General features: G+C 43.8%; 1 protein-coding gene across 1 annotated transcript in view; it reads right to left on the bottom strand.

Moving 5' to 3' along the window:
- The window catches only part of ITIH5 (inter-alpha-trypsin inhibitor heavy chain family, member 5), a 53,887-nt gene extending 34,357 nt beyond the window's left edge, over window positions 1–19,530 (bottom strand). The window contains exons 1-3 of the mRNA XM_011974908.1: window positions 19,443–19,530; window positions 17,450–17,619; window positions 16,320–16,436 (exon numbers count right to left, since the gene is read on the bottom strand). Coding sequence (XP_011830298.1) covers window positions 16,320–16,436; window positions 17,450–17,619; window positions 19,443–19,452 — 297 coding nt within the window. The 5' untranslated portion in view covers window positions 19,453–19,530. The remainder of the gene's footprint in view (window positions 1–16,319; window positions 16,437–17,449; window positions 17,620–19,442) is intronic.
- Window positions 19,531–23,582: the final 4,052 nt, after the last annotated feature.

Raw genomic sequence — 23,582 nt, 5'->3', positions numbered from 1 at the left:
CAAGAGGGAAGACATTATAAAAACCGGTGAACTTAACTGTTGGGGATTGAGAGGTGCTCTGGTTACTTTTTCTTGTCTTCCTTATTTGTGCTAGATTGGATGTGGATAGCTAGACAGTCCAGAGCAGAGAAGGCAGTAGAGGCTTCTTAGATCTATGGGGAAGGAGGGTGAAGTAGAAACCTCACATCTCTTCCTACTCTGTCTGGCTCGGTTACCAGGGGAAGAAAAGCAAAATGGCCTCAGAACTAAGTTCTAGCCAGTCATAAAGGGTGGAGGTTGGCTGAAGTTTCAGATGTGCTCCATGTCTCAGACATATGAGCCAGTGGACAGGATGCTGGGGGGAGAACAATTCCAATGCTGTGACTTCATCTGACCTCTGAAACCCCATTTTCCCACCTGGCCCCTCGAAACATGCTTCTGTCTTCTTCTAGGTATTCTCCTTCAGTCTAGCACATTCTCAAAATGACCACAACTGTCTCCTGAACATCTCTGAGCACTAGGTCCCTCCAGCCCACTGCTGCCATCAACCCAGCTCTGCCCAGCCCACCAGACATGAGTGCGGTCTCTCCTCCTGGATGGTTGTCCTGTTACCTCGGCCTTTGCCTTCCCTTTCGAGTTACACGTGCACCTAGGAGAGGTGATAGGGAAATCACTATTTATCTGACTTTACATTTGGCTCACTGGAACATCCTCCTTCAAGCTAAGAATTTGGCATAGCCTAGGGGTACACGAGGGATGGTTTGGGTCCCCCTAAATTCAAAGATTGAAATCCTAACCCCCAAGGTAATGGTACCAGGAGGCGGGGACTTCGGGAGGTAATTAGGTCATGAAATTAGAGCCCTCATGGTTGGGATCGGTGCCTTTATGAAAGACCCCAGCGAGCTAGCTAGCTACTCCCTTCCACCATGGGAGGACATGGGGAGAAGTTGCGTCTATGAACCAGAAGGTGGGCCCTCTCCAGACACAGAGTCTGCTGGCATCTTGATGTTGGGCTTTCCAACTTCTAGAACTGTGTGAAACGGATTTCTGTTGTTTATAAGCTACTCAGTCTATGGCAGATTGTTATAGTGGCCTGAATGGACTACCACGCAGACTATGGCACCACTAAATATAATATTTTTTGCTACCAGTGGGGAAAGAGCTCTTAATTGTTATTAATTTTAATTTGGCTCCCCTCTCCCCACAAATTTTACTTATCCATCTTTCTAACCACTCTTGAAACATCAGCAACTGATGTCATTTGGCAAACTGTAGAAATGTGCACGATGACCACATCTAAGCAAAAGTGGGAGATTTCAGAGAATCAAAGGAACAGTGTCTCAACCAGTCACTGTGAGAACTTCCTCTTCTTTACCCCAATTCAGAGACAGGGCCGGCCCAACTGGGTTCTTAGAGGTCAAGAATGCCAAATGCCAAGTGTTCATATCTGGGGAGGGTGACTGCTTTGTCCTCACAGAAGCAGATCTTCCAGAGCCAAATTCAAGGGGAGTTTGCCAGGCCATTTAAATCATAAACACTACTGCAGTGAGGACTAGCTGAGGCTTGGCTTTGCCAGGCCTGTCTCTCTCTCAATGACACAAGTCTGCATTGAGACTCTTAGTCTCAGTGTCTCAAGTCTGACACTCTTAGCAGCGTCAGCCTCCCTCCTGGTATCCAGTAGCCAGCATCAAGCAGGTCATATCTCCAACCTCTGTGTGATCTGCTTCTAGAGAAGGAGATCTGATCTGATCTCCTTCCAGGTGGCCCCAGGAATGCGTGTGAACACCCCGTGATGGGGAACGCCACCACACAGGGCCGACAGCCATCCCTGAACAGCAGCTTTGCTCAGGACAAGGGCTACCCTTAAGATACTGAGTCGCTCACCACAATTTCTCTTCATCGATTGTAGAATTGTTGATCACATGCACATCACCCTCTCTTCGTCCTACCAAATCTGATACCCTCTAAGGTTCAGTTTTTGCTTTGTTTTGTTTTTGAGAGGGAATCTCCCTCTTGTCACCCAGGCTGGAGTACAGTGGCTCAATCTCAGCTCACTGCAATCTCCACCTCCCGGGTTCAAGCGATTCTCCTGCCTCAGCCTCCTGAATAGCTGGGACTACAGCTGCGTGCCACTACACGGGGCGAATTTTTTGCCTTTTTAGTAGAGACAGGGTTTCACCATGTTCGCCAGGCTGGTCTCGAACTCCTGACCTCAGGTGATCTGCCTGCCTCAGCCTGCCTCAGCCTCCCAAAGTGCCGGGATTACAGGCATGAGCCACTGCGCCTGGCCTAAGGCTCAGTTTTTGGCCTTCTATCCTCCCTCCCTCTCTACTCTTCCCTGAAGGAGTTTTATCCATTCTTCAGCTACCACATCTGTTTTGGGGTCTCTCAAGTCCACACCTCCAGGCTCTCCATCTGCATACCTTCACCACCCCACTGTCATTTCAGTCTTAATCTGCTGAAAACTCAATATATAATATTTGGTATGGTTTGCCTGTGTCCCCACCCAAATCTCACCTTGAGTTTTAATCCCCACAATCCCTACATGTCAAGGGCAGGACCAGGTGGAGGTAACTGAATCATGGAGGCAGTTTCCCCCATGCTGTTCTCGTGATAATGAGTGAGTCTCATGAGATCTGCTGGTTTTATGAGCATCTGGCATTTCCCCTGCTTGCACTCACTCTGTCCTGCTGCCCCGTGAAGAAGGTGCCTGCTTTTCCTTTGCCTTCTGCCATGATTGTAAGTTTTCTGAGGCCTCCCCAGACATGTGGAACTGAGAGTCAATTAAACCTCTTTCCTTCATAAATTACTCAGTCTCGGGTATTTCTTCATAGCAGTGTGAGAACAAACTCACAAAATGTTTTCCTCTCAAATCAGCTCCTCCTCTAGGATATCCTACTTCCACTCATGGTTCCAAAGTCTCAAGAATCTTTTTTTTTTTAACTCTATCCAGCTAATTACCATGCCACGCTGATTCTTCTTTAGTAACAGCTCCATAGTTCTTCTTTCTTCCACATTCATAGTCACCACTCTGGCTGAAGTTCCTTTTTGTGGGGCATATGCTGTCATTCCATGCAGGCTCCCCGTGTCTCCTAACTTCTGTGTCCTATTTGTCTTACCAACAGCTGTGGCCCACAAATTACATTCCTACAGCACTTCCAGCTGCATGGCTCCTTCCATCAGCCACTGAAGAAATCCTACACCTCAGCATGGTGTAAACAACTAAATCCCACCTCTGAGCTTAGCTGCAGCTCTAGCACATAGTTCCGTGCAAGCTCAAACTCACTTCACGCTCTCAGAATCTCTGCTAAAAAATGCATGGTATATCCATCTAATGAAATACTATTCAGCAGTAAAAAAGAATGAAGTACAGATGCAAGCTATGACATGGCTGAACCTGGGAGGTATCATGCTACGTGAAAGCAGCCAGGCACAAAAGGCTGCACACTGTATAACTCTATTAATACGAAATGTCTAGAATAGGCAAATCCATAGAGACAGAAAGGAGACTAGTAGTAGTCAGGGGCTAGAAAAAGGGGTGAACGAGCAATGACTGCTAATAAGTATGGGGGTTCTTTGGGGGATGATGAGATGTTCTAAAATTAGATAGTGGTGACGGTTTTACAACTCTCCGAAAATACTAGAAGCCACTGACTGGTATGCTTTGAAAGCGTGGCTTTTATGGTCTGTGAATTCTATCTCAACAACGCTGATATGGTTTTGTTTTTTGTTTTTTGTTTTTTGAGACGGAGTCTCGCTCTGTAGTCCAGGCTGGAGTGCAGATCTCGGCTCACTGCAAGCTCTGCCTCCCGGGTTCACACCATTCTCCTGCCTCAGCCTCCCGAGTAGGTGGGACTACAGGTGCCCGCCACCAGCCCGGCTAATTTTTTTGTATTTTTAGTAGAGACAGAGGGTTTCAGCATGTTAGCTAGGATGCTCTCGATCTCCTGACCTCATGATCCACCCGCCTCGGCCACCCAAAGCACTAAGATTACAGGCGTGAGCCACCGCGCCCAGCCTGATACTGGTATTTTTAAAGTGCGTTGCATGGCTGTCCCTTGGTCTGCGTGGACTGCCTCCTTGTGTGTTTTGTGCTGTTGTGTCATGAGCGTCTTCTCAGAGGGGCTTTATCTGGGGAAATTCCCTGCAGCATAAGTTGGCGCCACAGCCCCGCAGGAGCTTCCCAGGCACCTCCAGGCTCCCCCTGGCCCAGAACCCCTTGATGGGTGGATTATCAGAGAGTTCCTTGATTCCATGGTAGTTGACATTCAGTCACCTGCTCACATGCTTCCAGGCTATCCGATTTGGGTCCCATGGTTATAAGGGAAGTCTTCCCTTGCCCCGCAACCCCCAAAGTCAAACAGAGTTGGGCAATCTTCTATGTTGTCTTCCTGCATCAGCAGGTGGAGGTTTCCTCTGCCTACTACTCCCCTAAGGGTGCAGTCCTTTGATGGAACCAGCTTTATCGGGGGTCTCAGGTTCAACCCCCACCTCAGAGTGCCCAAGCTCTCATCTGCTGTTCCCACAGGGTCATTAAAGCCTCAGGCCCGAGGACCCAGCGACTGGTAACTCTCCAGGGGGATATCACTTAACTCACGTGCTCAGCATTTTCCTTCCCCGTTCTCTTTTCATTCTGAGACTCTTAGACTGTGTCTTGCTTACCAGCTCAGCTATGCACTTAAAAGACCTGTTCCAATTCACCTCCTTTTCTAAATGTTTGTATCAGGAAGGTTTTCAAGTCACCCAGTCCAAAACATGACCCAAACCTTCACACTACAGCATATTCAGCCTTCTTTCATGCTTCGTGGTTTTCCCCAACCAAGAATTCACTCATTCTTTTCCTGCCAAGAAAATTGTATCCCATCTTCAAGAACCATTCCTTTTCCATCTCCATCATTAATCTTTCCCTGACTATCTCAAGTTCTTTCTTTCCCCTACAATCCCTTCCACTATCTATGTTAGTTTTGAATAACGTATGATTGTTCCTTTTTTTTTTTCTTTTTTGAAATGGAGTCTCTCTCTGTCAACAGGCTGGAGTGCAGTGGTGTGATCATGGCTCACTGCAACCCCCGCCTCCCAGGTTCAAGCTATTCTCCTGCCTCAGCCTACCGAGTAGCTGGGATGATAGGTGCCCACCACCACACCCAGCCAATTTTTGTACTTTTAGTAGAAACGAGATTTTGCCAAGTTGCCCAGGCTGGTCTTGAACTCCTGACCTCAGATGATCTGCCCCTCTTGGCCTCCCAAAGTGCTGGGATTATAGGCGGGAGCCACCGGGCTTTGTCTATTCCGTGTTTCTTTTCACCAGCAAAATTCTAAAGTTCTCGGTGAAAGTGACTTAGGGCTGATGCCCTTGGAGACACGCTTTCTCCTGCCTCCATGCTTTGTACATGTCATGCATCTCTCTCATTCTGCTTGGATCCAATCTCCCTCTTCTCATGCCACCCCCTCAGTTAACTTCTAAGAGGCCTTTGAGACTCACCCAACTATGCCTCCCTCTGAGAATCATCCACCATCCCCTACTCTCCCACCACTAAAAAGAACTGATCACCACCCTATCGCGCAACTACTGGCTCTGACCTATGCCCTATTACACGGAGCACTCCCTATATAATTGTTGCCTGACTTTCTCTTCTTCTCTGAGCTTCTCGTGAGGAAAAGCTGTGTCTCATTTATCTCTGTGTCCCCCATACCTAGCACCTCCCCGACAGCCTCTAACCCATATTTGTTTCATGTTTGGAGAATCTGAACTCTAGAGTTAAAGCCAAAGTGGAAAGCTGAGTGAGAGTCAGGCGTCCCGAACCCGAGAAGTGGGTGGCTGTGCTATCAGGCAACACCAGCGCTTAGGAATTTTACCCAGTTGCAATTTCAATCAGCCAGCCAAGATTACACAACCCCTGAGTGACAAAGCGTTCTGACCCTCTGATAAGCACTTCCACGTTTGTTATCTCATTTAATTCTGACTTGTAGTGTTTATCTCGCTGTTACTTGCAGCAAAGTTTCGTTTCAGCCCCTATCTAGCCCTTTACAGCAAAAGTCTGCCAATTCCAATTTGGGACTTAAAAACTGGGAAACCAGAAAGGGGGAAACTAGGCCTTTCTGTGATTTCCTGGCGCCACACTTTCCGATGCTCACAGCAAGGCTGCGATCTGAGCAGGTGATGCAGGAGCACCCCGAGCTCTATACTGACAAGTGTCTCTTTGTATGACAGCCACAGAGTGCCCACATTCAGAGATACTCCACATTTCAAAAACATGACCTCATTTTATAACAGACGCGGGCAAGGTTGCAGAGAAAAGGGAATGCTTATACACTGCCGGTAGGAATGTAAACTACTTCGGTCACTGTGGACAGCAGTCTGGCGATTTCTCAAAGAACTGGAAACAGAGCTCCCAATCAATCCAGCCAGCCCCTTATTGGGTATATACCCAAAGGAATAGAAATCATTCTACCATAAAGACGCACACATGCATATGTTCATCACAGCACTATTCTCAAGACCAAAGACACGGACTCAACCTAAATGACCATCAGTGGTGGACTCAAAGAAAATGTGGGACAAATATACCATGGAATACTACGCAGCCATAAAAAAGAATAAGATCATGTCCTTTGGAGCAACATGGATGGAACTGGGAGCCATTATCCTAAGCAAATTAACCCAGGAACAGAAAACCAAATACTGTACACTCTCACTTATAAGTGCGAGCTAAACACTGAGTACACATGAACACAAAGAAGGGAACGGGCACTGGGGCCTCTTGAGGGTGGAGGGTGGGAGGAGGGTGAGGGTCAAAAAACTGCCTATCAGGTACTATGTTTATTAGCTGGATGATGAAATAATCTGTACACCGAACCCCCTCAACACACAATTTACCCGTCTAGCAAACCTGGATGTGTGCCTCTTAAACCTACAGTAAAAGTGTAAAGGAAAAATAAATAAAATAGGACCTCATTTTACCTTTAAGATCTACCTCATCTGGGTAAATCTTGACTACCTCAACAACAGCAATACATTTTTAAATGGGTGCCTCTAATTTATTTTAAATTATCTGTATTATTATTGTTGGGGAGCAATTTTTTTCCTGAAACTAAAAATTCAAGCTTTCACTCATGGCCTAGGGAAAAAATATTTTGCCCTCTGTCCATCATTTATTACCTCATATTGTGAGTCAGGGACAAAAACCAGTTTTCCCCACTGTCTCCTGCTTCCTGCCTCAAGTCTCAAATCTCTGTTTTGCAATGTTTTCCTGAAACACACATCTGTTGGTAGCAACGTCTTGACAAGGGCAGCTCAGCAGACGAGAATAAACACAATCAACTGGCATGTAACTCAAGGTCATTTTGATGAGTCCTCGCTCTAGACAGGTGTCAGCAAACTGTGGCTCAGGGGCCTCCGCTGCCGCCTGCTTTTAGTAAGTAAGGTTTCACTGGAACACAACCGCACCCATTTCTTTGCATATTGCCTGTGGCTGCGCTCTTTTCACAAGGAAGACAGCAGATCTTGATCTCCAACAGCAGAGTTGAGTGGTTACAACAGAAACCATCTGGGGCCGGGCAGGCGCGGTGGCTCATTCCTATAATCCTAGCACTTTGGAAGCCAAAGTGGGAGGATCGCTTGAGTCCAGGAGTTCAAAACCAGCCTGGGTAACATAGTGAGACCCTGTCTCTACAGAAAGAAAGAGGGGGAGAGGGGAGAAAAATGAACCTTCAGCCTGGCGCCGTGGCTCACGCCTGTCTTTGGGAGGCTGAAGCCGGTGGATCACCCGAGGTCAGGGGTTTGAGATCAGCCTGGCCAACATAGTGAAACCCCAACTCTACTAAAAATACAAAATTAGCCAGGTGTGATGGCGCATGCCTATAATCCCAGCCTACTTGGAAGGCTGAGGCAGGAGAATTGCTTGAACTCGGGAGGCAGAGGTTGCAGTGAGCTGAGATCGCGCCACTGCACTCCAGCCTGTGCAACAAGAGCGAAACTCAGTCTCAAAAGAAGAAAAAAAAAAACCATCTGGTGTATGAAACTTAAGATGTTTATCATCTGCCCCTTTACAAAAGAGTTTTGACGACACTGGCTCCAGAAAGACAAAAAGGGAAGCTAGGCTGTTCTGATATTTCCTGGGGCCTTGCTTTCAGGTGCTTAAACAAGGCCTAGACCCGAACAGGCAAAGCAGTGGACCCAATGTTCTCTGTTGTCGACTTTTAGTTGCATGATAGCCACATAGCACTTACCTTCTGAGACCCCTTGCCCCAGTCTTTCAGGCAGGCTCTCATGGGGCAAGCTTGCATCCTCCTGCTTTCTGAGTGCCTCCATTTGTGCGGGGAGTTCTCTCCTCTAACCAGACGGCAAGCCCTCAGAGGCCCTCTGGGTCCCGCAGCTCATGCTGAGCTTTCCTCCAGGCTGCTCAGTGAACCTGACTGCCTTCTTTGATCTCCATCATTTAATTTTTGTTTGTTTGTTTGTTTGCCCTGTTGCCCAGGCTGGAGTGCAATGGCGCCATCATAGCTCACTGCAGTCTCGACCTCCTGGGCTCAAGCCATCTTCCTGCCTCAGTCTCCTAAGTAGCTGGGACTACAGGTGTGGGCCATCATGCCTGGCTAATTTTGTTCTTTTTGGTACAGATGAGGTCTCACTATGCTACCCAGTCTCGTCTCGAACTCCTGGGCTCGAGCCATCCTCCCGCCTCGGCCTCTCAAAGTGCTGGGATTACAGGCATGAGCCACCACACCTGACCTGGATCCTCTCTTTTGAAATGTGGCAGATCCACATAGTTGAAGAGGGCAGCTACAATGACACACTGTTGGACATCATTGGACTTGACAGTCACCCAGCTTGCCCGAGCCACCTTGCCTCAGTCTACATTTCTGCCTTCTGCACGCACACTCGGACAGCACCTGCCCAATCCACATCATAAAAGGGCAAGAAGTCTGCCTCCCTACACACGCCTAAGGTGTGCTTAATGTTAAATAATAAAATGTTGCTCAACAATGCTATGAATCAAAGCAGAATAGCTTCGTGAGTTTTTCACAATACCAGCCTGCTGGCTGGCACCTCTTTGAGTAGGTGACATCTGTGTGCACTCACCTGAGATGGGCAGCACTGTCCTTCACATTACTTGGTGACAAAAACAGAGCCTCAAAGCTTGAGAAGTGGTCTACAGACCACCACTGTGTTATGGTCCACATACGATGTTATGGGGAAGTGCTTTAGGTAAGGCTGACCTGGGCTTGAATCCTAACTTTCCTACTTATAATGTTGTGTATTTCAGCCTAATGATATCATCTTCCTGGCCTCCACCTTCCCATGTATAAAATGGGGATAGCAATATCTATTTCACTGGATGGCTGAACGATTAAATGAAGAAATGTACGTAAAACCCTCACAGCACTTGATATGCACTGATCGCTCAATGGTAACTACTATGCCTCAGAAAAATGCAGGATACATTTATTGTTTGTGGGCTGGTAATTTGGCAGCAAATGTCATTACCCACTATGTGTGAAGAGTTGGGAATGCATACTGTAATGATCAAACACAAGATGCTCCCCAAGTCCATGGAGCTTACAAATTATTCACCCATAAGGTTACATATGAAATATCCAAATAGCTCTTGGGAACCCAATTTTGGACAGTGAGGGAGAAACCGATGTCCTAGAGCATAGAGCAAGCCTGTGAGTGAAGCAAAATCGACATGCAGCTCCCAGTTCTCCTACTTGTTAATTCACGTTTGCCCTCATTTTAACTGGACTAATTCATGTTTGCCCTCGTTTTAACTTGACAATTACAGATAAGAAACATACTTGTTCTTTACCCTCTAAAATTGTCAACCAAATAAAATGGAGAAAGGAAAACAAGCTTCAAAGGCTATGTGGGAACCCAGAATTGGCACAGAGGGACACAGAGTGTGGGAACAGGTTTGGAGACCATTAAAGTATGGAAACATCTGGTAAGTGATCCATTCGTCACTGCTTGGTTGCCAAAGGAGGTCTCTTAGCCAAGTTCTGTAATATGAATGTGAAAGTGGTAGGTCAAATTCTATAGATTAGGAAAAGGCACACCATGGTCAAGGAAAAACATACTCTTAATGCTCCCAAGGACTACATGTCTGTCTGCAAATGTCAATGCTTTAAGCATGCAACTAACAAGAAAAAAAGAAGCCGTCCCTGATTACATTTTTCTCCCCCTATTTTTTTTTTGTTTGTTTGTTTGTTTGGCTCTTCTCAGCTCCCATTCTCACCAAGAAGTTTTAGCTCAAATTGGGAGGCAGAAACCCTGCCTGACCCGACACCAGAGCCATCTCTCAACAAACTTGTCTGCAAAAGCACCCGGGAGGGAAAACAGCAAAGCCACGTGCCAGCAAACCTCAGGCAGCCCTGTTGCTGTTCCCAAGCCGGGCAGGTCCTGGCTTCCAGGATCATGTTCCCACTGGGATTAGGACAAGAACCAGAAAATGCCAGAGGCAGACAGCTTTGGGGGCTCCCGAGGTGCCAATATACCCCTTACCGAGTATATTTTTTTAAGGTTGAATGGTGTTTACAAATTTTTCTAAACCAATGGTTCAAGTAATTATTAAATGCCAACTATGCGTCCTACATTGCAATAAATGCAGCGAGGTCTTTCAGGCCCGTCCAACATGAGAGGAGTCAAGAACATCAGGAATAACAGCAAATGATTCTTAATAGAATCCATGTGGATGCATGACAAATGTCCCACATTGCCAAGCCTGTTGACACAATATGAAAGCCCTGTGCTTGGGGTAATTGTCCTCTTCACCAACAGACATAACATCATATACAAGACTCTTGGAAGAGCCAGCTAAGCTTTTCACTTAGTACTGTGGCCTTGGAGAAGCTGAGAATTGCAAAAATAGTCGGCAGTTTTCAAAACCACTCAAGGCAGCGAGGGGCTTTCGAAATGGCTCAGACACGTGTTTGGCTGGTCTAGGGTGGCTCTCCTGGAAAGAGGCCACGCTGAAGCTTCGAAGCCAGCAGACTGCATGCCAGACTTTCAGCGGCTAGCAAGGAATGGAATTTTAATATCCAGGAATGAAGGAAGAGGGGAGAACAACAAATGATCTGACATCTGTTATTACATTGCTCTTGCATCATGCAAGGAAATCCCTGCCTTCTGCAATGCAGCCTTCTCAACTGGGTCTTGAAATGTAAGACTGCCTTGACCTTATATCCATCTGCACTTCTGCCAGCTGCACACATGTGTGCCTTCTTACCGCAACCACACTGTTACTCGCACGGTGCACGGCTTGGTTCTCAGGCTTCAGACCCGGGACTAAAGGCTGCCGACACCATTTATTAGCCAACTCATCTACTTTTGCAAAGCCTCAGTTTCTCCATCAGTAAAATGGGGATGACAACCAAATTATTTTGAAGACTAAAGATTCTTGTATTAGATCATTCACATAATACTCTTAGCTATTTTGGAAATCTCCCATGCCATATTTTTAAGAAGTGCCCGAATTATTTTATGATTAAAGGTACATTTAGGAGACCCTGATTTCGTTCATTAGTTTTTCTCTGGACAATGTGGGGCAGGGTTTATTTTTCTGAGGGTTATTTGGCAGGAAGATTCTTGATCATTCTCCCACAGGAAGTGGAAGACAACCCTGGGGCACTGGATTGGACCAGGTTTGGGGTCAAATCCTGAAGTGACTCTGGCACCTGAGATGCATTTCTTTAGTTACTAATATGCTTGATGATTTTTTCATAAGTTTATTGAATCTTCTTATTTCTTTCTAGTAGTTTGTTTTATAACCTTTGCTCATTTTCTTATACAGGATTAATTTTCATTAATCTGGAACAGTTCTTTACATATTAATGATACACTTCTGTCTCTTTCCTGCATGTAATTTTCTAGTCTTTTGCTTACTTTTTTTTTGTTTACAACAAAAATTTAAAATTTTTATGTAGCTAAAGTTGCTGATTTTCCCCTTTGTAATTACTTTTAGGCTTAAAAGTGATTACACTGCTTTTAGGCTTAGAAAGTTTCTTCCCACTTGAAAATCAGTTAAATATGCACCTGTATTTTTTTTTTTTTAACGTATTTTGGGATGTGGCTCATTGATTACCTTTAGCCTCGTAATCCATTTGGAATTCTTAGCCTGGTAACAGTTTTAAATGTTATAAATTGGTACAGACTTTTTAGAAAATGTTTTTGGAAAATGTACCAAACCCACAAATTAGCTGGTATTCTTTGCCCCAGTAATTCCAATTCTAAGAATCTAATTTAAGAAACTGACACGGCATGCGTCAGAGATTTCTACATGAAGACAGTCATCCCAATGGGGTTTATAATCGCAAAAAATGGAAACGGCTGAAAAGTCTCTAATGGGTGGTAGGGTGAATAAATGTTCTGCAGCTACACACTCCCATATGGTAACTATTAGCCACATATAACTATCCAAATTTAAATTTATTAAAATTAAATAAAATTAAAAATTCAGTTCCTCACTTGCATTAACCATACTTCACTCGCTCAACACCCATATGTGACTAGTGGCTATTGCATTGGACAGCACAGGTGTAGAACATTCCCATTCTCACAGAAGCTTCTAGTGAACAGTATTGCTTTATGGCCATTAGAATCAGGTTTTTAAAGAATATTTAACTCCATAAGATATATTCATGATATGGGGGTGAATAAAAACATCAGAATACAAACTATTCGGTAGTCACAGGAATTCAGACTGGTTGCAGTTAATTTAATCATAAATATCTTCAGCAAGGTATGTTTGTTCAGAGGAAATACAAACCCTGCCCCCCAAACAAAGCTTTTTTTTTTTTTAGAAAGCAAAAGAAAGAACATCTGAAGATCCATAGGTACCTAAGAATTAAATGAGATGCCTGGGGAAATCTAGTACAGGGCACCCACTCAGTAACTGTTTAGTGATTCAAAATCCAAATGGGAATTACCATACTGATCATATGTCAGCCTAATTAACACTGTATTCTGTGGCCCACAATGGTCTTAAAAGAAGCCATGATTATTCTTCTGTCAGCATCTATCATACAGTCATCAATGTCACAAAACAACTTGATCAACAAATGGCACTTAAGAACTTGTAAGTACCTAGGGCCGGACGCGGTGGCTCAAGCCTGTAATCCCAGCACTTTGGAAAGCCAAGGCGGGCAGATCACCTGAGGTCAGGAGTTCGAGACCAGCCTGGCCAACACAGCGAAATCCCACCTCTACTAAAAATACAAAAATTAGCTGGGCATAGTGGCGAGCACCTGTAATCTCAGCTACTTGGGGGAACTGAGGCAGGAGAACTGCTTGAACCCGGGAGGTGGAGGTTGCAGTGAGCCGATATCGTGCCATCGCACTCCAACCTAGGTGACAGAGTGAGACTTCGTCTCAAAAAGAAAAAGAACTTGTAGCACATAATGCAAGTAACTTCACAGGGTATTTGGTAAATAAGGAAAGGCTGTGTGGCCTCTAAAACGTCAATAAATATCAGCCACTATAAGAGAAAGCTTCACTTTGGTGTAACGAAAACTTTGGGAAAATCTTTGGGAAACCTACAAGTAACTTGAGCCCTAGGGACTCTACAGTTTGGATTTCGCAGACACAGACAAAAAACTGAAAATCCTAAAACATCACAGAGGAGATTTGAAAAACAACTTAAACAAACATTTTCTTTAGCTTCCCAGTAAGAACTAAAAAAGCTAAACAAACGGGGTTTTAAAAAAATCTTTAAAGGAACAGAGAGCAAACAAAACCGTGAGAAAAAAATATCTGAGAGAAGATGCAAATTTTAAGAGGTAAGCTCAGCATTTGGGACCACTTGTGTCTAAAGGATGTTTGTCACGGCCAAAGAGCTACCTGAGAGGCTGCGCATCCCCTTTGCAGCTTAGGGATGCTCTAGCAAACCTTCTACACTGTGTGCAAAGCAGAAATACACCAGCTCCTAAAAGGACTGCAGTCCAGCTTCGAGCCATCTGGGCTGCCCAAACACCTCCATCCCTGAAACTGAACTAAAGTAATCCCAGATTTTAATTCCCCCAGGGACCTGATAGAAACAAGCCCAAACCTTCTCTAGAGGAACAGACCATCATCCTAGGCCTCAAACTATTTCTACAAGCAGATTTTCAAATATTATATTCATCATTCGATCACTGCCAATGTAAAATACCGTACCTGGTAAAAACTATCCTTAAAGGATAAAAGTAAAATAAATCATTTTCAGACAAAGATAGAGAATTCTTTTTAAAAATATGCTCATGGGGGCCGGGCGCGGTGGCTCAAGCCTGTAATCCCAGCACTTTGGGAGGCCGAGACGGGCGGATCACGAGGTCAGCAGATCGAGACCATCCTGGCTGACACAGTGAAACCCCGTCTCTACTAAAAAATACAAAAAGCTAGCCGGGCGAGGTGGCGGGCGCCTGTAGTCCCAGCTACTCGGGAGGCTGAGGCAGGAGAATGGCGTGAACCCGGGAGGCGGAGCTTGCAGTGAGCCGAGATCTGGCCACTGCACTCCAGCCTGGGCGGCAGAGCGAGACTCTGTCTCAAAAAAAAAAAAAAAAATATGCTCATGGATGACGCTCCTCATGCAAAAAAAGGAACTCCAGGGTGGAAAGTCAAGAAAGCAGAAGGAAGAAAATGTCAAAAATGGAGCCGTTTTCCCGTTGCGCTCTGGACAAGCACATGACGTTAAAGAACCACTAAAAGCTGATTCACAGAGCAAGGTTATTTTATTTTCCCCCTACATTAATTAGACATTATATTTGGCTATCCTCTAAAACAAGCTTGTCCAACCCCCGGCCCACGGGCCACATGCAGCCCAGGACGGCTTTGAATGTGGTCCAACACAATTTCATAAACTTTCTTAAAACATTGTGAGGTTTTTTGTGTGATTTTTTTTTTTTTTTTTTCCTCATTAGCTATTGTTAGTGTGAGTGTATTTTATGTGTGGCTCAAGACAATTCTTCTTCTTCCAGTGTGGCACAGGGAAGCCGGAAGATTGGATACCCCTGCTCCGAAAGAAAACAGTTAAACCCTAGTCTCACATTGTATTTTGGAATATGTTTTTGCTCTATCGGAGTGTAGGAAAACCAGATGCCATGTAGAAGATACAGATTTCACTGCTGGATTTGTAAAACATAAATGGCCAAAGAAGCCATTTATAAAGTAGTAGATTGAGAAAAAAAATAGTTGCAATAGTTTATCAGATAGGAGTAGGTTCAACAGCATGTGAGGTGGGACCTAGAGGTGGACGCAGGTGGGATAGAGAGTTTTTATGAGATTTAAGATAGTATCTCACTCATTAAATCACAAAAGCATTGTGAATTGATTTAAAAAATGAAATAGGCCAGGCGTGGTGGCTCATACCTATAATCTCAGCACTTTGGGAGGCTGAGACAGGTGGATCACCTAAGGTCAGGAGTTTGAGAACAGCCTGGCCAACATGATGAAACCCTGTCTCTACTAAAAATACAAAAATCAGCCAGATGTGGTGGTGGACACCTGTAATCCCAGCTACTCAGGAGGCTGAGGCAGGAGAATCCCTTGAACCCAGAAGGCAGAGGTTGCATGCAGTGAGCTGAGATCGCACCATTGTCCTCCTGCTTGGGCAACAAGAGCATAACTCCGTCTCAAAAAAATAAATAAAACAAAACAGATGATGAATTTTAAAAGACAAACTAAGAGATTTATGTTTTCAAAGAACGTAAAGATATTAGCTGGTCTGGCAACCAGTAGCTCTGTTTTCTATTATGTGAGTTTGAAATGTATTGTAAATGCAAGATTCTGACATTTAAGATACCAAAATAAGAAAAGAAACAGTCTTTTCCAGCGGTTTGCAAGAAAAGTATAAATAGTCATATTTTCAGGAATCTAATTTTTCAACATAAACTACATGAGCCCTGAATGTCTCCCCACCACCCGGAAATTTTAAGATTCATCCTAAATTTTGTGACAACATCAGTCCTGATTTACTGAGACCTGAGTTCTTTATTCTAAGGAGGCTTCCAGTGATTCTATTCCACTGTTCTCAGAGGACTCATCACTGAACAGAATTACTCCATCAGTGATCGTGCTGAGGACTGGCCCTGTCGATGTATTCCTGTCTCACTTACATTATCCACTCTGCCAGCGCCCTTTATTTCAAGGGATTTCTCTAGCACGTCCCTCTGCTCTCTTAAAACCACCATGCTGAAATGACAGTTTATGTCAATGACTTAACTGAATCCGCTCAGGAAGGCTCTCCATAGGCAGGAATCGTTGGATGGTAAAGCTGATGTTCGGCATCTACTGAACTTTATTCGCAAAGCAAGTCTTTGTCCCAGGCAAAAGCGAGAGAGGAATAAATGGGCGGTTGGCACTCGCTCACCTGCCGGAGTTTGGTTCCCACCATAGAAGCACTGCTGTCAAGCACGAATACCACATTCTTGGGTAAAGGAGGAAGGTCTTTAGGAGCAAAGTAGTGCACAAAATAGCCGTTTAGAACCTGGTGGAGAGAAAAGAAAGTAAAAACGGTAGTACCTAGAGTAGGGAGGAAAAATACCTGAAGTGGGTATTCTATGGAATTTCTAAAAGTTAAAGCATGACACAGAGCTGAGGGTCAGATTCCACACCTGGAGTAAAATTATCTAAGCCCCTGATCCCTCCAAGAGAACTAATTGCTAATTTAATCTGTATAAGGGTAGACTCTTCCCTTTAAAATTGATCAATGATGACTACCAGTTCAAGTTTAATTATCCATCCCCTGGACCTCTGCTACTTGAGAATTCTGCTTCCTTCGCTATCTGTTTTTTTACCAAGCATCTTACAAGCTGAGACATGAAGATTCTCTATATTCTGGATGCAATTAATAGGTTTTAATATCCCCACCCTGTCTCTGGAACAATAAGACCTAAAGGAAAATAAGCACTCTTTTAATTAAAATGGAACATGGACCAATTGCAGTGGCTCATGCCAGTAATCCCAGAGCTTTGGGAGGCTGAGACGGTCAGATCACTTGAGGTCAGGAGTTCGAGACCAGCCTGGCCACCATGGCAAAACCCCATCACTACTAAATATACAAAAATTACCGGGGCATGGTGGTGGGTGCCTGTAATCCCAGCTACTTGGGAGGTTGAGGCAGGAGAATCGCTTGAACCTGGGAGACAAAGGTTGCAGTGAGCCAAGATCGGCCACTGCACTCCAGCCTCGGTGACAGAGCGAGACTCGGTCTCAAAAATAAAATCAAATGGAGCATGAACTAAAATTCTAATTTCATCTAAAACACCACAGGGAGCTTGACATTACAGATTTCACTTGCTCTGCAGATTACTGAAGCCAGAAATAGGTACGCTCAGCAAAAAAATACCACTAGTCTCTTTGAAGAAATATTTTAGGTTACAACAAATTTACTAAGAAGCAGAAAGTTCTCTCTCCCTTAGGTAAACACTGGAATCTACAGTCTGAGTCTATCCAAAGTATCGACCAACCAATGTGAAATAGCAACAACAATCCCATTACCTGGATGTCCCCAATGCTCTGTTCTCTATTGACATCATATCTAATGATAAAGTCTCCCAAAACTCCATTCTGGGCAATCTTGGCCTGTTGTACTACACTAGGTTTAAAAATGATGTTGGCAAACGTTTCATTTTGGTTGATGACAGTAGATGGGGGAGGCCCAGAATCATCTGCAAACAAAGCAGAAACATAATTAATAACTTATTTTTTTCCAAAAAGAAATAAGAACTGTTTGGCAGACACAGAGTTTTAGATTTCATTTTATTACAGGCTTGTATTTCACAGGAACTTCTAAGACTGTACTCATATATCACAATGTGACAAATATGTCATCATGTAGCTCCCCTCTTATGCCTATTTTTGAACCTTTTCTTATGAAAATTTTTAAAACACACAAAAGTAGAGAGAATAGTAAAATGATTCCCTGTATCCATCACCCAGCTTTAACAAGCATCAGCATGTTACCAATCTTTAGTATCTGTTTTTATCTATTCCCCGACCATTTTTTCCTAGAGTATTTTAAAAACAAATTCCAGACACCATTATTTCATCCATAAATACTGCAGTATGCCTTTACCTGTAGGAACTCTTTTACTAACATAACCACAAAACCATTATCACAAGTGACAAAATTAATGCTCAATGCCCTATTATTATCTAACTCTCAGTTTGTATTTAAATTTGTCTGATTCCCTAAAGAAAGGGTCTTGGTATGGTTGATTTGTTTGAATCAAGATTAGAACAGAGTCCCCAGTCACATTCCATTTTTGTTTCTTGCTTCTTTTAATCTCCAGTGTCTGCCTCCACCTGTTTTCTGATGCTACATATATGTGATAAATCGCTGGTCATTTGTCCTACAGGATTTCTCTTTTTCTGTATTCCTTTTTTTTTTTTTTGAGACAGAGTCTCACTCTGTCACCCAGAGTGCAATGGTGCAATCACAGCTCATTGCAGCCTCAAACTTTTGGACTCAAGTGATTCTCACTTCAGCCTCCCCAGTAGCTGGGACTACAGGCACGTATCAGCATACCTGGATAATTTTTTGTTGTCGTTTTTTGTAGAGACAAGGTCTTGCTATGTTGCTCAGACTGGTCTTGAACTCCCAGGCTCAAGCTATCCTCCTGCCTTGGACTCCCAAAGTTCTACGAGTACAGGCGTGAGCCACCATGCCCAGCCTGTGGCTCAGTTAAAAAAAAAAAAAAAACAAAAAAAAAAAACCTCAAAGCTTTTTAACATGAAATTTAGGATATAAATTCGAATTACAGAAAGATAAACAGATAAATGGATGTTATGTAATTTATGAAAACCTAGTGTGATGACAGATTAAGCAAAGGGCATCCCATCTTTTACTCCTGACCTTCATTTCCTGTTAGAACCCAGAGAATTATTATAAACCCAAACAACACTATATCTACGTACTTAACAATAAAAACCCAAAGGATGAGGTCTGCATGCACCATGGAAAATATGAAAACATAAACAAGAATTCTTAATCATAAGGGCATGTGGAGGCTTTTTATCCAGATATTGAATCAAAGCCAGACTTAAAACTGCTGCAAAGTCTCTGATTATCTTTTTAAACGTACTCAAGTTGATAGCATGAAATAGGCTGACCAGCAATTTCCCATCTCCAATTAGCAGAATGAAAAAGGAAATGAGGCGTTAAGTGGCCACAGTAATTTGTATTTAAAAATAAACTTCCTTCTGCTGAGGGTTTATTAGACACAAAAGTCAAAGGAAGTTTAAACATTTCCTTTAACAAAACAGACAATTATTTTTCAGAGACAATTTAGGTGTAACCTTAACAGGAACCACAACGTACAACCGATTCTTCTATTATTCGCACTTATCAAGGACAGGGATTTTGGAAGTGATCAGAGAGCCAGCAAAGAGAAAAGTTTATTTTTGTAGGGAGACAGTTACATAAGAGAGAACATGCATCCACAGATCTGCTCATCTGAAGGAGGTGGGAAAATCCAGACAGTGCGTGGACAGTTCCGCATGGCTGGGGAGGCCTTGGGAAACTTACCATCATGGCGGAAGGCAAAAGGGAAGCGAGCACCTCGCCACGGCGGCGGGAGAGAGAGAGAAAGAAACGGTCAGCGCCAGACTTTTAAACCATCAGATCTCGTGAGAACTCACTCACTATCACGAGAACAGCAATGGGGAAATTCACCTCCATGGTCCAATCACCTCCCACCAGGCCACTCCTCTGGCACATGGGGATTACAATTCCAAACGCGATTTCGGTGGGGACACAGAGCCAAACCATATCAATTTCCAACCTTAACTATATAAAACAGAAGGAGGGGCCAGGCGCGGTGGCTCATGCCTGTAATCCCAGCACTTTGGGAGGCTGAGGCGGGTGGATCACCTGAGGTCAGGAGTTCGAGATCAACCTGGCCAACATGGAGAAACGTCGTCTCTACTAAAAATACAAAAAAATAGGTGGGTGTGGTGGCTGTAATCCCAGCTACTAAGGAAGCTGAGGCAGGAGAATATCACTTGAACCAGGGAGGCGGAGGTTGCAGTGAGCTGAGATTGCACCATTGCCCTCTAGCCTGAGCAACAAGAGCAAAATTCCATCCCACAACACACCCACCCCCGCAAAAAAAAAATAGAAAGAGCAATTAAATATACAACTATAAACACAAGCCAAACTTGGGATACCACAAGGCAATTAAAACAAAAGAACTAATATTGCTATTTAGAACATGGTTAAACCTCACAGTCTTCTTGAAAATATCAGATACAAAAGGGCATGTTCTCTCTGCTTCCGTCTGCATAAAGTTCAAGAGGAGCAGGAAATATCCATGGCAACTGGAATAGAACAGTGCTGGCTTTTGAGGGCCAGCTACGGACCGGGAAACAGGACAGGGTAATTTTGAGGAAGGGTGAAAATATTTCCTGTCTTGATGTGGAAGGCAGTTGTATGAGTGTATACCTATGTAAAATTTTATCAAGCTGTACACATGACATTTGTACCCTTTATGGTGTATGTACACCCCAGTTATTAACATTTAAATTTATTGTTAGCAAAGTAGATTAAACAGGCATGGAACGTAACAATGTTATTTGCCAAACCGACCCCTCTCTGCCCTCCTTAGGATGAACGTGCATGGGCATTTGTTAAATGAGGATTAGGTGTGTCCAGAGCAATTCCGGCCGGCAGAGTTAGGACCAGGGAGAGAGTTTCCGGGAGGCACTTTTCAGCGCAGTGTTGGTAAACTCTAAGAAAGTTGTCCTGTTGGGATCGGCTGCTTTCACAACCCATCCCATTAGAAGGGCTCAAGCGAACCCTGGAATAATCCCCCCCATGAGGGTGTAGAGCAGTTCTCACAGTGTGATCTTGAACCAGCAGCATCAGCAGCAGCTCCTGGGAACTTGCTAGAAATGCCAGTTCTCAGGCCCACTCCGGAAACTCGGAGTCAGAAACTCTGGGGATGGGACTCCGCCATTTGTGTTTTAACGAGCCCTCTGGGTAATTCTGGTTTTTGCCCACAGAAAATAGGTATGTACCCCATACACAGTCTGTGTGCCTTACACATAGAAAAGAGTCAATAAAATGTGTTGTATGCAATTAGGCAGCACTTAGATTATCTCTAAGATTCTACAATAATTAGATTAGACTCTATGCTGCCAGCATGTACCTACTTAGTCTTGCTTCCAATCTGTCTCGTGAAAATGCTTTTCACAAGCTCCCTGAATCAATACCATTCATGGCTGAGTAAAAGCACTGGGGATTAGAAAGTATAATTTCTCTCTTCATCATTCACTTGACTAGGCTCTTTGATATGGACCATGAGGAAGGATACTGTATGATTATGTTGGTTTCCTAGTGACCTCTGGTTTTACTAGTTCATGATGAAAATTCATGAGATTCAACTAAATGGGCTTATTTTACACACCCAAAGAGTGGGTTGATTCTCAGTTTGGTTACTCACCAAGGAGCCTGCTTCCTGAGGCCAACCACCGCCCAGTAAGAATCAGACAGTAAATGTGACCCAATAAATTTTTCACTACGTTGTTTTTTTGTTTGTTTGTTTTTGTTTTTTTAAAGTTTACTGGGAGCAATGCCAGAGGAGCATCTCTGGAAAATAGAATCATCTTTTTATTAAGGGGGAAAAAAATCTGTTAAGTAGGTTCGTATGGGCTGTTCCACCGTTACTGACCAAAATTCCAGAGCAGAAGAACATGACTCCGTTTTTCCTTGCTGTGAATGGGGGCTCACCCTGCAGACCGCCACAGATATTTCCTAAGCACAAAAATGAGTGTCACCCGCAGGGTCCTCAGAGTCGCAGGTTAATGAAGACCACAAGGAAAGAGATTGGTGCAGACCAAAAAAGAGGAGGAATCTGACACACTTGTTTAATGAGAACCCATGTCTCTTTCCTCCTTCGTGTTCTCTCCTTCCTGCCGACGTCTAGGGCGAGCTGGAACAGCTGCCCCAATTTGGGGAAGGCAGAGTCTTCTAATGCCATCTTCCTGTCTTCATGCAGGCATTGGTGGTCCCATACAAGAAAACCCCAGGGATAAACAACTGCCCCTCCTGCCCTTGGGAAAATTCACTCACGCTCTTCCTCCACTCACCGACTCTTCCCTGCCTCTCAGGCCACCAGGGTTCCCAGGGGGCGCTCTTCTTTTCTAAAGCCCAGTATTTTTGAGCAAGAAGCTTTGTGTTATCTTTGCAAACTAGTGGGCTCTAGAGTGTGACTGAATCAAAACGACTGACTTACTATTCCTGAGCTTCAGTGCCACGTCTGTTACATGGGAACAATTCCACAGTCATAGAATCATTGTTGAGATGAAGTGAGATCTCATATGTAAGGTGCCCGGCGTGGTACCTGGCAGACAGCAGGTGCTCAATACATACTAGCTCCATCCTCTTCCCCTTCAGAAGTAGTTTCTTGTACTCTTTGTCCATTATGAAAGGCAATTTATAAAGAAAAAATGCTCTTTGATAACATACAGTTCACATTTTGTCATGAGAGTTTTCTCTATACCACTGAAAGCTTGATAAAAACAAATCATATTTCAAAAGGACAGACACATAATAAACATTCATAACAGGAAATTCAATAGATATACACATTATACATATGTCAATATACTTACATAAAGAATAATCTTTAAAAAAAAATCTTTACAAAGTATAATGAAGTCAGTAGCTGTCTGAAAGTCCCCTAAAATCATATACTGAATTTTGCACGTAAGCGTAAATGTACATTTTTTTCTGAAGAAAGGATGCATTAATTTTGCCACATTCTCCAAGGACTCTAAAGAAAGTTAAGAACCATGCCTATAAGTGCCATTAAATATTCCTCTGACTGATCCTATTGGGTGATGACAAAGTAATTTATAGCTTGTGCATCAGAGCTGAAGAGAAAGCTGAGAACAAAACATATGTCCTTAGTGATGTCCTGATACACGAATGTTGGTCACAAACATACAGTGTTTTCCCAGACAATTATCACGTGGGGAAAATTGGCAGCCAACGGCTGTGTAAAATGTCTAAAGGTGAAAGATTGAGGAGCAGAGCCCCATGCTTACAACCATGGGCTGGAAGCGCCACCCTCTGGGTCGACGGGCAGAGGGATTTCCTGGCCTCTGTTTCCTGAGGGTCTGGGTTTTGGCTGCTGTGGGAGAAAAGCAGCCAACACCTGGTGCATTGACAAAAGGATTTCCCAACACACACTGCCTGCTCATTTCCTCTTTAGAAAGAACCTTAAATTGTCTATGTTTGTTTCTGAGCCCTGCTCACCTGGGATCCAACGAGGCAATTTCTTAAATATATGGAGGTCAAAAATACTGTGAATAATTGGAGCACTACGCTCTGAGGGTAGCAAATAAAGACAAAATTCAAGCAAATCAGCAGAGGATTGAAAGAAAAACTGGTAACACAGAGGCAATGATGACAAGAAGGAATTTGGTTAAATGCCTTCATAAGTCTCTCGCTATCCACAGTTTTCTTTTGGGAAAGCATTTTTCTTCCCCTTACATCAATGTTTGGTATTCTAAATCCTTTTGGAAAACAGTGTCATATAGATATGATAGCAACACATAGCACAGACTACTAATTCAAATTTATAGCTGAAGGGATTCAAACTCAACTCTAGTATTCTATAGTTAAGTA

This window comes from Mandrillus leucophaeus, unplaced genomic scaffold (assembly GCF_000951045.1).
Source record: "Mandrillus leucophaeus isolate KB7577 unplaced genomic scaffold, Mleu.le_1.0 Scaffold15, whole genome shotgun sequence".
Classification (NCBI taxonomy): Eukaryota; Metazoa; Chordata; class Mammalia; order Primates; family Cercopithecidae; genus Mandrillus; species Mandrillus leucophaeus.
The sequence above is the reverse complement of the archived record's forward strand: the minus strand, read 5'-3'. Positions and strand labels throughout refer to the sequence as shown.